Source organism: Centroberyx affinis, unplaced genomic scaffold (assembly GCF_046629955.1).
Source record: "Centroberyx affinis isolate AG114_WGS23_722 - 3 ecotype Tasmania unplaced genomic scaffold, CSIRO-AGI_Caff_v1 ptg003646l_1, whole genome shotgun sequence".
In the NCBI taxonomy this organism is placed as follows: Eukaryota; Metazoa; Chordata; class Actinopteri; order Beryciformes; family Berycidae; genus Centroberyx; species Centroberyx affinis.
The window spans coordinates 90,191-106,013 of record NW_027281554.1 but is presented as its reverse complement, the minus strand read 5'-3'; the positions used below and the strand labels follow the sequence as shown (position 1 = coordinate 106,013).

The following is a 15,823-nucleotide window of genomic DNA, read 5'->3' as shown; positions in this document are numbered from 1 at the left end:
CCTACTAAGAATTCAATATCTCCAAATTTGTCAGGTGAACTAATTAATGCAAATTAGGGTATGAACTCATTTTAAATTACAACTCTGAGAATGAAAAAAAACACGTTACAGCTCAATTGAAATGTTTATTTGAACTAAAGCAGTAATACAGTGCTTTTAAACATTTACAATCATTTAATTCCTTTAAGTAAATAATCATGTAATTTAAGTGTTTATGACTGTTTTCAAAAGTAAGAAAGAAAGTAATTAAGTGGTAGTAATTAGTGTCCATCAATTGAATAAAAATGTATTTGTATAATTCATGTTAACAATTGCTTGCTAAGTGCTTCTGTACAGTAGCACAAACACCTGCAAACAGTTTCATTTTAAAATTAAACTATACTGGGTCTTGGCTTTGCTGGATCATCCCTATTCGAGGATAGCCATTAGTCAGCCAGCATAAAACCATTCAAACCCAAGAAGAAAAAAGAGAAACACATGTTACCTTGGTCCCCATTCAGTCCCAATCGAATGGGGAGCCATAAGGATCCAGGCTGATCAAACCTAGAATAAGGTGAACCACTCAGTGAAATAGTTTGGAACCTGCTATTATTAATATCACTCATATAGCATACAAGGCTTACCTTCGGCTACAAGCAGAGGAGAATACAGCAGGAGAGCACAACCACAGAGCTTGATCCACACTGATCTCAAGCCTTATACACTCCCTATGATGTACAGTATGAAATAGTGAAACCATTATGCAAATACCACTAAAATATCTATAATATGCAGATTATAACAATGCGGGAGATATGTGAAAAGTGAAGAAGCAGATATGCAAATTTACAACAATATACATGGTGTGCAAATGTGCATCATATCAATATGAACAAGTAGGGCTGGGCGATAATTCAATATTATCGTTTATCGTCTTTCAGTGGAATCATATCGTGATGATATGAAGATATTTTGATATCGTGACACACATTTCTGCTGTCTGAATTGATGATGACAAGCAAATTTTACTTAAAAACTCTCATAAAATGAGGTATGGTAGGAATATTATTTGAAAATTTCAGTTTTGTTTGACACCACACCTAACATTACCATTCGATTCAATGAGATGAACATTCATTTGATTATTTAACGTGATTTTGCATACATGAACCATATTGTGATATATATTGATATCGAGAAAAATCCTTATGATTATCATGATATTGATTTCAACCATGTCACCCAGCCCTATGAACAAGTCTACAGAAGGCTATATAGCCTATGTGTACATAAAGTCTCATGGTGTGTAGACTAGCATTGTAAAATAACTCAAGTCGACTAACTTCTGGTGAGTGAAATAAGAGTGAATTCAAACTAATCCTCATATTAATGGAGACTCCCTGGAACCCCTTCAAGGACCTGTGGATGTCCCTGGACCCCAGTTTGGGCTCCACTCGCATGTTAAAATACGCTGTGTTACAAGTTGTATCCGATAGATGCCGCTGTCTTTCTTCTCTGGGCTCAGGCTGTGTCAAGTTAGACAGAGATAGCCGGCGTAGGACCGGAAATATGGTGAGTTTGAGTTGTAAATAAATGCGCAAATGTTATCACGTTTGGGAAAAAGGAATGATTAAGTATTGGAGTGTACAGAACAACAAAAAAACCGATCCCATCTTAAATATAGTTGTTATTTTTAGTTTGGTACGTTGTATTACCCAAACATTGCAACAAATAATCGCCGACAGGGGTTTTATTTTGAAAATTCTGATAGGAAGTTATATGATTTTGTATTGCGTGGAAATTGACACTGGTCCCCAGCAGCTGCCGAGGAGAGGCCGACCCAAAGCCGAAAACCTCAGCAGCAAGTCGGCTACAAAACAGCCGGGGACACCGTGGAGAGAGAGGACATATTCAACAAATAAATACAGCTTGACGCAGGAAAGCCGGGGATCTGTTCCGACTTTCTAAATGTGTGGAATACTGTTTGTACCAGTGGCTGGAAACTATTAATTTACTGGGAATTCTAGATAGGAATCGACAATTCAAGGGAATCGATATAATTTTTTGGCAGGAAAGTAAACCGCTTTAAAATGGCAACCGCCGCCCGCTCCGGGCGCCCATAAGACCCAGAAGCAGGTAAGGTTTTTCTACATGAAAACGATGCACCAGACTATAACACTGCTTTGATAATAACGATGGACACAATTGTTTGACATCATGGTGCGTTTCATTGGTCGGTGAAGTTGCTGTCTGGTAGCGTCCACTTGCCATAGCCTACACTATGGACTGCGCTATTCCATGGTCGCCTGTAGCCCCGATACGTGCTGTTGGAGAGAGGGTCAGTTCAAACTCCATTCACAAATCTGAAAGTTAATTGTTGCCTTGCTTTTTGGCACCCGACATCCCTGGTAGAACATGACTTAACACATGTTACGAATCATTAGGATCCACTGGTATATTCGGCACAATATAAACAACAAAGCAGCACTTTATTTCAATGAAATTTAAACTTTTAGATTAGGTTCACGTTGCTCGCCACCGCCCTCCACGGTGTATTTCGGTGAAAGACGATTGTTGGAATAATAGGCTAACCGATTGTAAAAGTTGATTTTTTCCAAAAAATAATTGCGAATTGGTGTGGTGGATGTAGCCCGAAATTAAAAGAAAGTATTAGCGATTCATAAAAGGTCTTAAGCTATGTTCTTCGCGGTGTGTACGTTTATCGATAAACAAGGCAACATCAAATTGCCACATTTTTGAATGGAATTTGGTGTGACACTTTCTCCATGGGAATGGGCTAGATATTTGCTAAAAGATTGCACCAAACAGCCGGTCAGGAGGCTACTGAGGGCTGCAGCAGTAGAAGCAGCTGTCAAGAAGATGTTTGAAACGTCTAAAAATACTCTCACAGTTTTGGCATGATGTAAAAACATCCTATGGAATGTTTTAGCATGTTTGTTGTCACCCGTTTCACAGCTTTGTGGATAAATGATTCTATAATAGTGCGTGCCTGTGTGTTTGGGTCTCTGCACAAGATATCTTCAGTTTTTATAAATTGGTTTGCCTTTCAAAGAAAAAAAAATCTTACCTCTTGATCAAAATAACATATTGTGACCACAGTGACCTACAGGCCTATTTCACAACTATCCTCAACAACAGACAGGGTTGATAGGAGTATTGCCTTTTTAGATGGTTGATCTGTCAAGTCTGGAAGCTTTTGTTATATTGGAACAAAAAACATGCTCTGTCATAAGCAGTTTACAACCCAGAATGCAAATATGGAATTATCTAGAAGGTATTTTCTGTGTGGTTACCAGTCCTGATCTAAAGTACCTACACACTGCATGTATCAGGTATAAGCTGATGTTAAGGTTATGTATGTAGGTGGTATTGTCTTTTTTTATCAAAAATGGGATCTGGTCATTGTGGTCCACTTCTGATGTGATGGATATGATGCAGTTTGATTACATTTATTGTAGAATTGATAAATACTACACTGGTTGTCTATGGCAGTGATTCTCAACCTTTTTCCATATCAAGGACCCCTAATTTACTACACATTAGGGCCCCCATTTGAAGAGATTTTGTCTTTGACCCAAATCTGAGAATATTTTTATCGTTAGATATGATTTTGTCAGTCATTCTTCTACCTTCTCTAACTGTGTTAACTTATAAATTAAATAACAGCCAAGTTTAACAATTCATCAATTTGCTGGGGACCCCCTGGAACCCCCTCAAGGACCCCTGGTGGTCCCCGGACCCCATGTTGAGAAACACCGGTCTATGGGAAGCCCTTATTCAGCTGATTCTACTGTGACTGTTCTACTGTTTTGATCAGATTCCAGACAACATAGCATGAATGTTTTTAGTATTATTGTCATGCTGGGTTTCAGTGGAGAGTTTTAGTGCCCCATCATGGTCTAAAAGCTTTTCCACCCTGACAAGATCACAATTCCGGGAGAAACCCTTTTATACTGGCACTATTCGCAGCTTCATTGCATAAGTATCGGTATCGGTATCAGTATGCCAGCTTCTCCTCAGCAGCGTTCTCAAAACCTCATTACCGCTACATTACCGGTCCGATCACTGCTGGTGCGCACTGATGTGGCAGCAGTCCCTCCTACACAAAGTTTAGAGATCTAGCTGCCGAGCCTCCATGCGCAATCATTAAGACCCACATCCGACCCCCCCCCCCCCCAAAAAAAGTCTAAACAAAACCTAGGAGGCATAAACTTTCCTGAGCCGCAAAATAACACACGGGTAGAAAACTGTTGATAAAAACATAAAAACGGCAATGATTCACACAGTGAGTAAGCTGCAGAGTCGGATGTGTCAGATGTGCGCTGACAGATTGATATGACTGGGCTTTGCTCCTTTTTTCAGTCGTGGATATTAGTATCGTGGTGTTGATGTTGGCTGCTCAGCTCGTTTGAATAATAATCATCCCTTCCACGCTCTCTTTGAGGCCCGTATCGGTGGTCAAAGTACAGTAGGTGCACGTGCGTGTGTGTGTGTGTATAGGGGGGGGGGGGGGGGCAGTCAGACGGGTTAGACTGCTGATTGCTTTGCCCCGTTTCTGTTTGTTGTTGGAGCAGGTTTCAGCAACGGTTGAGTAATATTGAGCAATCACTGTTAGACAGGCGATTTAGTTCGTTCAGCCCCACTAAGGCTACAGATACACTTGTCATCTCAATGCAACTTAAATCATCCTATTGTACCAGGATGCATTAAGTGACAGGTTTGGATGCTCAAAAATCATTTTTTTTCCCCCCACATCGCTATTGGATTGTCAAACCGGGATATGGAAGTGATCATATTGAAGATCTGATCACTCAAACCACCTCTGGAGGCGTTCTGCTACAATAAAGTAAAACTCTGTTATTACCTCCGCCAAGGAGGTTATGTTTTCGGTGCCGTTTGTTTGTCTGTCAGCAGGATTACGGATAAACTACTGGGCCGATTTTCATGAAACTTGGTGGAAGGGTGTAGCATGGGCCAAGGAAGAACCCGTTAAATTTTGGAGCGGATCCGGATCCGACTCACAAAATTTGCATATCATAGCAGACTGGACTATTGGCCTTGGCGGAGGTCTGCCCTCTCCGAGTGCCCTTCCAGTTTGTTTGTTTGTTTGTCTGTTTGTTTGCCTGTTAGCAGGATTACGGGAAAAAACTACTGGCCCAATTTTCATGAAACTTGGTGGAAGGGTGTAGCATGGACCAAGGAAGAACCCATTAAATTTTGGAGCGGATCCGGATCCGACTCACGAACAAGCAATAATAGCACGAACCTTGGTGGAGGTCTACGCTCTCTGAGTGCCCTTCTAGTTCTCAGTTTAGAACTCAGGTATTTTTCTGACAAAGTATTGTAATTAACTTTTTCGGTGAACCCACTTTCCCTCAACCTGCCTCGTCTACTTCTACTGCAGTTAGCGATTTCCCTCATTTCCCAGAATGCCTTTCGACAACCCTTCAGAGAAGGAGCGTGAACTTGTGACATTCAGCTGTGGGTTATATGCTTGTAGGTGGAGAGAGCGATAGTGAGAGTTTTTCCAGTCGGGGGAAAAAGCGATAGCCCCTTACTCAAAACTCAATGTCTTGTGGCTGTGTTGCATTCTGGTCTATTGAGGCTCCTGTGGGTGGAGAACTTGGTCTCTCTCCTCTTCTACGATGGATTTCTCCCTGTATGATTGTTGAACGGTGCAAAATGGCAGCTGTAGAAAGAAGCCCTCGCTCTTTTGGGGGGGTTTTCCTGGCTCAGAAAAGGGCTTTGGTGGTACTTGTGCGGGCCAGCAAATGCGTATAATAATAAATCAACCCTCTATACCATTAACCTGGGCCCTTATTATTTGGGGCCACCAACTGGCACAGATGTTGTTGATTAACTGTAATGATTATGCTAGCAAGTGCATTTGAAGCGCTTCAATGGGCTTTTCCTCTGGTTGGATTGTTTTATAATAATTGACCAATATGACACCTGGACAGTGAAGCAGAATTGAATCCGCCAGGAATAGGGCTGAACGATTTTGAAAAAAATATCTAATTGCGATTATTTTGACTGATAATTGCAATTACGATATGATTTGTGATATTAGAGGGAATGATAAGTTTTACACCATTATTCTCATTTTCATTGAAAAACGTATTAAAATGATTATGGTGTGATTTTCTGCGGGGATCTGTACCGAACAAAGATGTTTTCTTAAGTCTGTAGAATATGATGTGTAGGCCAGGACATCTCTGCAGCACCACAATATTTCATTTAAAATGGTATTTTGACACATTTCACCTTCAACAAATTTGAAAATTGCAGTAGGCCATATTGCGATTTTGTAAAATTTAGATTAATTGTTCTAGCCAGGAACCGAAACATACTTCGAACAGATATATCCATTCGATTTGTATCTATTGTAGTATGTAGCCTAACCCATATCCCATACCAATATGAAGTCGAAAAGACATAGCCTTGTTTCATAGTAGGCTGTGTGATCAAGACTTCCTCATGCTTGGACTCCTAAGTGCAAGTAAATGTGAATGAGTTACAGTGAAATTTCCAGGCTGTTCAGGTTGGGTCCAACAGTGCATATTCCCCATAGAGTGATGTTTAAACATAATGTACACAGCTGCACACACATACATGAGCATGCATGCATGTGCAAACACACACACATACACACACAACTGCCGATATGCCCGTTCTATTCACATGTATGTATGTCACCTGGTTTCAATGTTCAGCTTGCTAAGTAGGCTTCAGCTCTCTCTCTCTCTCTCTCTCTCTGTCCCTCTCTCTCTCTCTCCTCTCCCCACACACACACACACTGATGCATGCAAACAAAGGCCTATAGTCCAGAAACAGCCCTCGCACTGCTACAGGATTGTCCTGGTTTCAATTAATCCTGATTTTGGCTTCAGCGTCTGAGATCCAGGTTAAAGAGCCATGCCTTATTTTTCCACTGTGACAATAGAAAGCAGTGGAGGAGATAGCCCAACTAGTTTAATACATTTTGAATTCATGAAACATTATATTATCTTAACTTTTCGAGGCCATGTGTGATACAGATGAGGATGGGTGGGAGGAACTGGGATTCAGGGATGGGGGAGATGTGGTGGCGATGATTGACAGATCAGTTCATCTTCAGGTCAACCAATCCTGGCATCAGCTGGCATCAGCTGGCACCAGCAGGGCACTGTTACTGTGCTATTAGTGTGTGTGTGTGTGTGTGTGTGTGTGTGTGTGTGCGTGTGTGTGTGTGGCCAGCAGTAAGTGTAAGTGTGCTGTGTGTGTGTGTGCATGTTTCACAGCATGTCAGGGTGGGTATGTCTTGTCAGCATTTCTCCTCTTTCTCTCCCTCTCTCTCTCTCGGTCTGTGTGTGTGTGTGTGTGTTTGGGTGTCAGTGGAGTGTGTGTGTGTGTGTGTGCGTTGTTGGTGGGTGGGGCATGGGTGACAGCGGCCCCCTTTGTGTTTCTCGGGTGCCCGAGCTGTGTGAATGTGTCTGAGTCTGACCTCGCTCACGTGACGCGCACACACACACACACACACACACACACACACACACACACTAGCACCAGCTCTTTGTTCTTTTGATTTCGGACCCCCCCCCCCCCACCTCCCAGCCCACCCCACCCCCAGCCCTAATTGAAAGAGCTTATTTCTCTGCGAGGGATACATTGCAGAGGTCTGGATATCTGGCAACCCCCTCCCTCCCTCCCTCCCTCTCTCCCTCCCAGCAGCCCTTGCTCCGTCCTTCCCCCACCCCCATCCCCGTCCTCATCAACCCGTCCTCCGTCTCCACCCCTCACCCAGCCCCCCCCCCCCCCCATGGGTGTCATCACCTCCTCAGTCTGAGCCCTCTGGTGACTGGCCCGGCTGAATATCAGGTCGCCAAGCCAAGGGATGAAGAAACATGAGATCTATGATAAATATGCTTAGATGCATATTATTGTCCTGTTATTTCATTATTACAGTATTACATTTTATGAGACATATTACATGCATAATACATTTTGATTGGATTCCACAGAAGTATGCATGAATTATTATTATTATTATTGTTAGCCTGTTATGTTGGGTTTCAACAGAGAGTTTTTGCGTCCCATGTTCTAAAAGCTGTTTTAGAGGCTTTTCTACCCTTGTTTAGATTGTTTTGGAATTAAAATGGTCAAATACAAAGATAATGAATATCGGCACTTAATATCGGTTCTCTTGATCCAAAAAATATCTCCATCAGAATAGGGCTGAACAATTAATCAAAATTTTATCGAAATCGCAATATGGCCCACTGCAATTTTCAAATCGCAGGAGGCGCAATATTTGTTAAAGGTGAAATGTGTCAAAATAGCATTTTAAATGAAATATTGTGGTGCTGCAGAGATGTCCTGGCCTACACATCATATTCTACAGACTTAAGAAAACATCTTTGTTCGGTACAGATTCCCGCAAAAATCACACCATAATCATTTTAATACGTTTTTCAATGAAAATGAGAATAATGATGTAAAAATGATCATTCCCTCTAATATCGCAAATCATATCGCAATTGCAATATCAGTCAAAATAATCGCAATTAGATATTTTTTCAAAATCGTTAAGCCCTACATCAGAAACAGCCTTCATAACCCCATGTCGGTCGAACCCAAATAGTAAACTCTTCTTCTTTGAATAGTCTTCTTTGACAAATGTGGTCCTTATCCTCTCACCCTCATGTCAGTGGAAACACAGGTGAAGTTTGTATGTCCACATAACACAGTGGGTCTGCTAGTGCTGCTCCGGATCAGCCTGAATGAGAACGAGCTGCAGTTACGACCGTCAAACTCTGAAGTACGATCTGACGTGAAGTACGACATGAAGGCAACAAGACTCTCCCACCGGATTGCTGTAGGGCGACCAGAGCAACGTGAGTGGGGACAATCTAGGAGATTATGAGGGAAAATATTGGACTTTTGGACCTGCGGTGCAATCGTTTGGCTACAGAACACTTGGATTATTGTGCCCGAGCTGTGTGGAGTAATTTCATGGTTATTTTTTGCCCTTTTTGGACCTCTAAAGAACATGTTCCTGGCGACATTTGGAGAAGGCTGGTGCGGAGTTGCTGTAGCAAACTTGCTGTGTGTTATGTGGATATAAACGTCACCGTTGTTTCGACTGACATGAATGCGAGTAGGTGATGAATTAATTTTCATTTTGGGGTGAACTATTGCTTTAAGCTCAAGGTCAAAAATATGAAACGCCAGTACTACTAACCCTAAATAAGAGAAGACAAGAGACTTAAGTTGATTGTTTTTTTTGTTCAGTGTTGGATTCATCAAGCAGTTGAATCTAAGCTATTTTGTCAAGCACAGATCCTGTACAGGCCCATCGCATGGTTAAATTACCTGATTCCACTAACATTACTTAAAGGATAAGGCTGGTGTGCTTTAATGCATTTCTTACCGTCAGCAAATATGCAATAAGCAATAATAAAATCAACAATGCGTTTGCTCTACTCCCGTTACTTTCTGACTTCCCACGTACCGTTTTTAGCCTTCAACCCGGAAGTCAGTGGCTCCAATTGTAAGCTAAAAACCTTTAAATACAGCTCACAAAGACATAGTTTCCATTTTAACTGTTACCACGAAAAGTCAGGCTGTTGTAGTTATTACCAAATCAAATCCAAATGGGAACAAATTCTTCATTACGCCGGGGGACTATTTTCTGTGCTACGGAACTACTTTCCTGAGATCGCAAACGTGTTTACAGACGTTTTTTTTTTTTAATACAATGAGAGTTCTATGGCTGCTGGGACATGGCTGCATTGGACACCGGCTACATGGACGAGACATAATTGCTGATTTTGTTATTTTCATAGCATTTGTTGACGGGAAGCAATGCGTTAAAAAAAACACCAGCCTTATCCTTTAAATACCACAATGTAATAACGTTACCTACTGTTAAAATTTGTAGCAGAAGACGAGTTATCAAGTTGCTGTTTACACATCCTGTTACTAACACAATGGAGTTTGGAGCGAAATGTGGAATGTTAAGTTTCAGTTTCGTTTTCACAATGGGAAACTGTCAGATTGAGTGCAATGCTGCTGGTCTGTGCATCTCCACATGACAGACATCAGACATATTAGAGATCCATATAGATCGATTTTAATACATTGACCAACTTCTTATTTTGTGTCGATGAGCCTATGTATGGGAAACACTGAATCTCGCAGCTGAAGACGCCTTCTAGAGAAGTGTTGATGACTGACTGACTTGAATATGCCACTTGATGCCCTCTGCTGCGCTGTGGGAAAAACAGGAGTGTTCCCTTTCTGTTCAGTGTCATATTTTTTGTTGTGTTTCTGTCTGTATCAGGCAAGAGTGCAATACAAAATTTCTATTAAAACTTGTTTTCCCTCAGGATCGTGAGAGAGAATCGTGATCACACACACACACACACACACACACACACCTCTTTGACCAATCCTTTAAGTTCTTCTTCTTGTGCTGAATGTCTTGAAGGGTCTTAGTATAAGACTTACTGGGAAGAAAGTTAAAGCAATTCTGAGAAATAAGAATTAAGAAGAACCTAAAGATGGATGTAGTGAAGTGAGTAAGTTTCTTTGTATTTCCAAGAGTAGTATTTGTGGATTTTAGACCAAAATCCCAGTTATGTATTTCTTGAACTAATGTTGTAACATAAGAAAAAGTGGTGAATACTTTTTATAATCGCTGTATCCTCATTGATCTATTGTTTTTTTGAGTTGCTAAAGATAGTAGCTCTCCTTGTTAGTTTCATTCCTTCCTTTGTTGTTTTCCCCCTCGCTTTTCTTCCTTTAAATACCTGCAGCAGGCGGGACAGAGGCACATTTGGCTGTCAAATCATCAGCTTGCCTCCTGGTTATACTGAGTTGGTGTATTTCCCCCCATGGCTTTGCCTTGGAGTCTGGGAAAGGCTTTGTGTGTAACCTCCCACCAGCTCTCTGCTTAACAAAGACGCCATAGTCAAATGAAGACACTTGCTCATGTCAGTTTAGCAATGGATAAAGGGAGGTTAGTTTGGGGAACCTCCGGGGCCTTGCCATTGGACGGCTGACATGAAGCAGCCCCCCCTCCTCTTTCACACAACTCTTCATCTTTCTTTCTGCCTTTTTGATTTCCCTGTGTTCAGTTTTAGGTTGTCGCCTTGCGCTCTAGTTATTTCATGCAAATGATGACATATCAAATTCAAAATACTGAAGGGAAATGTCAAAATTCACCATTATGACCATTATGTACTTACTTGAGGCAGAATAGATTAAGAAATTCGATAAATGGGAATGCAGTGTTCCCTAGGAAATGTTTGTACTTAAGAGTATCATGCGTGTTGTTTCTGACATGTAGGCTATGGTCTCCATGGTGTTTTTGTGACCATCAGTTGTACATTAGAATTAGGGCTGAACAATTTATCGAAATTTTATCGAAATCGCAATATGGCCTACTGCAATTTTCAAATCGCAGGAGGCGCAATATTTGTTAAAGGCGAAATGTGTCAAAATACCATTTTAAATGAAATATCGTGGTGCTGCAGAGATGTCCTGGCCTACACATCATATTCTACAGACTTAAGAAAACATCTTTGTTTGGTACAGATCCCCACAAAAATCACACCATAAGTTTTTCAGTGAAAATGAGAATAATGATATAAAAATTATCATTCCCTCTAATATCGCAAATCATATCACAATTGTAATATAGGTCAAAATAATCACAATTAGATATTTTTTCAAAATCGTTCAGTCCTAATTAGAATATCATACGCGTTGTCTTCAGATGAAAGCGTGAAATATGGCCAGCATTATCTGGTACTAAAGAACAGTAAAGCTTCTCCAATGCTAATGAATGCTTATGGTAATTACAGTAATTATACTAATGTCTCAAATTGTTGCTATTAAAGTAATACACGTAGCACCTTAGGTATGTATGGAATATCTACTAGTATCTTATTAACAATTTGGTAACATTTTATCAAGATCAACATAATGATAGCTGTATTTTATTTATGTTTACTGGTTATTGCTGCTCTGCATGTCTGCATGTATCATAAGTTGGTTGTGGTCAGTATTGCTTGGCTGTGTGTTGCTTCGTGTTGCTTGCATTGCTATATGTGCTGAAATGGTGTTTGTTGTTGTTGTATTGTTGTGCTGATGTTTTTCTGTTTCCTGTTGCTCTGCATGGCTTGTGTTCTGTCTTCAGACTTCTTGTTTTTTTTTGCTGTTGCTGTCTCTATGGCGTCTTGCTGTCTTCGTTCTGTAAATTTTTATCACTTTATAGCTTTTAAAACATCTCGCCAAAAGGACTGCAGTTGAAAATTAGCCAGCTGGCTAACACCGGCACAATTACAGAAATGTTGATTAATGTGTTTTCTCCTTATAACTAAACAAACAAAACAAAACCTTTTCAAATTGGCGTGGCAGTTGAATGGAAACATAGCTAATGTCTCCCCTCTCTTTCCCTCTCTCTCCTTGTATAAGTTACACACCCACACACACACACACACACACACACACACACACGCACAGCTGTATGAGAACTTCCTACAGCGGTGTGGTGTGGCTGGGAGTGGCCGGCCACATCATGAGCATCATCAGCTGAGGTCGCTGCAGGTCTCCAGCATCAGTGGCGAGGCTGTAAGCAGTAGGAGGAAATTTCAAATTGAAGGTTTTGCTTTCACCCATTCATCATGCCGCACATGCTGGGAGATTATCTTCATGGCATTTATTGGACAGAATGGTAGAAAGAGGATGATATGCGACACAGGTTATTAGAATATAGCCTATATAATATGAATATTGCTGGCTGGAGCTAAATTGGTGTATCAAAAGTTGAACAGTGATCATATTTTACTGTTGAAATGTGTGAGAGGAAAAGAGAATGCTGACCTTCTCTCAGATACCACCCACTTTCACCACTCTGTGTGTGTGTGTGTGTGTGTGTGTGTGTGTGTGTGTGTGTGAGAGAGAGAGAGAGAGTGAGTTTAAACATGCCCATGGGAGATCAGGAATCTGGGCTACAGCTACAGTTAGTTTAACAGTTTCTTGTTGAAGCACACATACTGTACACACACACACACACACACACACACACACGTTGGAGAAGCAGGATGTAAAATCCTATTCGACCGACATTACACAGAGAATGCTCAGCACTTTTCTAAAAGCGTTTGTCCTACATGAATGTCTTCTCCCTCTTTTTTTTTTTCCGTGCAAATCGCAACACAAGCCACAATTGCTGCAAGCCATATGGGCTGCATGTTTGTTTTGGTGTCAAAATACTGTATATAGCCTATTACTGTGAGTGCAGGTGTACCACGGAAAATCACTTTCTCTTCTCAGTCTTTTTTATACCGTCTACGGTCTTTAGATATGTGTTCCTCAAAGACAGCCGTCGTTGTGTGTGTGCATCACAAAAGACTGAAAATCTGCAAATTTCAGTTATTAAATGTGCGCTGCTCAATCTTTTCATTATCACTTATGATTATTTTAATATGTGCCTGCTTTGTGCCTGCTACACTAAATGCGGCAAGCATTTAGTGTGAACTGCTCTAGTTGGGCAAGACTCAGGCTGTAGATGCAGTCTGTTTTGTGCTTTTCAGCCAATTTGCACTAGGGCTGAAGGATTTTGAAAAAATATGTGATATGATTTGCGAAATTAGAGGGAATGATCATTTTTACATCATTATTCTCATTTTCATTGAAAACCGTATTAAAATGATTATGGTGTGATTTTTGCGGGGATCTGTACCAAACAAAGATGTTTTCTTAAGTCTGTAGAATATGATGTGTAGGCCAGGACATCTCTGCAGCACCACAATATTGTTAAAATTGTATTTTGACACATTTTGCCTTTAACAAATATTGCACCTCCTGCGATTTGAGAATTGCAGTAGGCCATATTGCGATTTCGATAAAATTTAGATTAATTGTTCAGTCCTAATTTGCACTTTAACAAACTGTGACTTTGACTTTTTTCTTAGTAAGCGAACTAGTGTGAAGAGATATTCCATTGAACTTGTAAAATGGTTTCACATATTGTCTCTAGGGCTGGGTAGGACCGCTCAGTCCAATTTGATTTTGATACTTTGTGTTCATGCAAATTGCTGGCATTGGCTTAATGGCGCCCACTAAGATGTTCGAGTGGGACCTCTGTATCTCTCAAAGCTGCAATGAAATGATCTGATTGACACCTGTAGCTGTGGTTCTCAACCTTTTTCCAGTCATTTTCGCCTTTGAGAATCGAAAAAAATAAAATTGCGATGTATTGGCGTATCAATGTTATTTTTTTTCTTTCACCCAGCCCTTATTGTCTTTCACTTCTGTCTCTCACTTCCTCCCTTCCTTTCTCTCTCTCCACAGCTGATATTCCGCGGCCCCATGTGTCTACAGCGGTTCTCCTAGCAGTACTCCTCCTCCTCCCCATTCTCTTCCCTCCTCCTCCTCCCTCCTCCTCTCCTGTCCTGTGGAGGCGTCATGTCGGCAGCCCAGACCCAGAAGGAGAGCAGCGAGGCGGGCTGGGGTTGTTTGGAAGCCCTGGGCCTCAGTCAGAAGGAGCTGGTCCTGGCTGAGGCCCTGCAGATGGAGTACGACGCTCTTTCCCGACTCAAACAGGACAAGGGGGGCACCGGCAGCACCCAGACCAGCCCTCGAATCGCCACCCAAAGTGGCTCCAAGACTTCCCCCAAGCCCTCCATCCCGTCCATAGAGCGCCCTCGACCCACTCCTAGCCGGCCCATTCCCAGCCCCCCTGGAGGAAGTCTCCTGAGGGGGCTTTCTGGATCCGACTCGTCCCTGAACCAGCCGGGAGGGTCCCAGTCATCACGGTCCGTTCCAGCCAGGGCGACCCCTCCTCGGGGAGGCTACATCAAAGACTCCTTGTACATCCTGGAGAGTCCAGAGGTTTGCAAGGGTGGGGACTATTCAGGCTCCAGCTATGGGGACTCGCTTGGATTGGGGGTTCCCCCCAAAGGCTTCCCCCCTCTTCCAGATGACCTTCCTCCTGCCATCCCACCGAGGAATCCCATTCCCCCTTTGTCCGGGTCAGAAAACCCCTTCCTCCCGCCTCGTGGTTCGACCATGCCCAGGGACGTCAATCTGTTCACCCCAGAGGTGGATCAGCCCAAAGTGACTTCAGGGGAGTTAAATTATGACAACCTCAATGACTCACTGTCCAGGCTCAACGGGGATCGGCAGGTTCCTCGTGGTCGGAGGGCCAATGGGGACCAATCGGGGAAGCCCGTGGCTCGGAGTAAGACCCTTCCCCCGCAGGTACCGCCCAGGACTTACGTACCAGTTCCCAAGAGCAACAAGAACCAACGGCGAGTGTCTGCAGACCCGGTAAGAACCTAGGTCTGCCAAGACCAAATGGCAAAATTTACCTTCACGACCAATTGGGGTTCATTGCCCATTTAATACACCAGCCATTAGAATGATTTTATATCATAAGGTCTTATACCTTTCAGACTTAAATCACAGAATAAGGTGGACATCAAAGAATTTGCATTGCACCCACTGAAGTGTAGCTTGTCTAGTAGAAATGTCAGACACCTATGTTTTACAGCACAGTAAAGTTTCACAGTTGTTTCATTTCTTCAATTGTAACAGAATTAAATTCTGTCACCACTGGGTCAGTTTGCTCTGACTCAGCTGAAACCCACATTTTCTACCCAGTTTTGTTGACACACAGCTAGAGCAGATTTTAATTATTGTTCAGATATTAAATCACATTTCAGGTATATGACATTTTCTTTGGCCTGTATGCTACTTCTTTTTGACCCAGTTGCAGTAGAATGTATTAGCTGTCAAACTGGTTGGACCACTTGTAATCTAAAGCCATGGCATG

At 42.0% G+C, this 15,823-nt stretch overlaps 1 protein-coding gene across 1 annotated transcript in view; it reads left to right on the top strand.

Moving 5' to 3' along the window:
* Positions 1–2,050: 2,050 nt before the first annotated feature.
* pik3c2b (phosphatidylinositol-4-phosphate 3-kinase, catalytic subunit type 2 beta) overlaps positions 2,051–15,823 on the top strand; it is a 75,685-nt gene continuing 61,912 nt past the window's right edge. The window contains 2 exon segments of the mRNA XM_071540493.1: positions 2,051–2,115; positions 14,341–15,318. Of these exon segments, the coding sequence (XP_071396594.1) occupies positions 14,455–15,318 (864 nt within the window). The 5' untranslated portion in view covers positions 2,051–2,115; positions 14,341–14,454.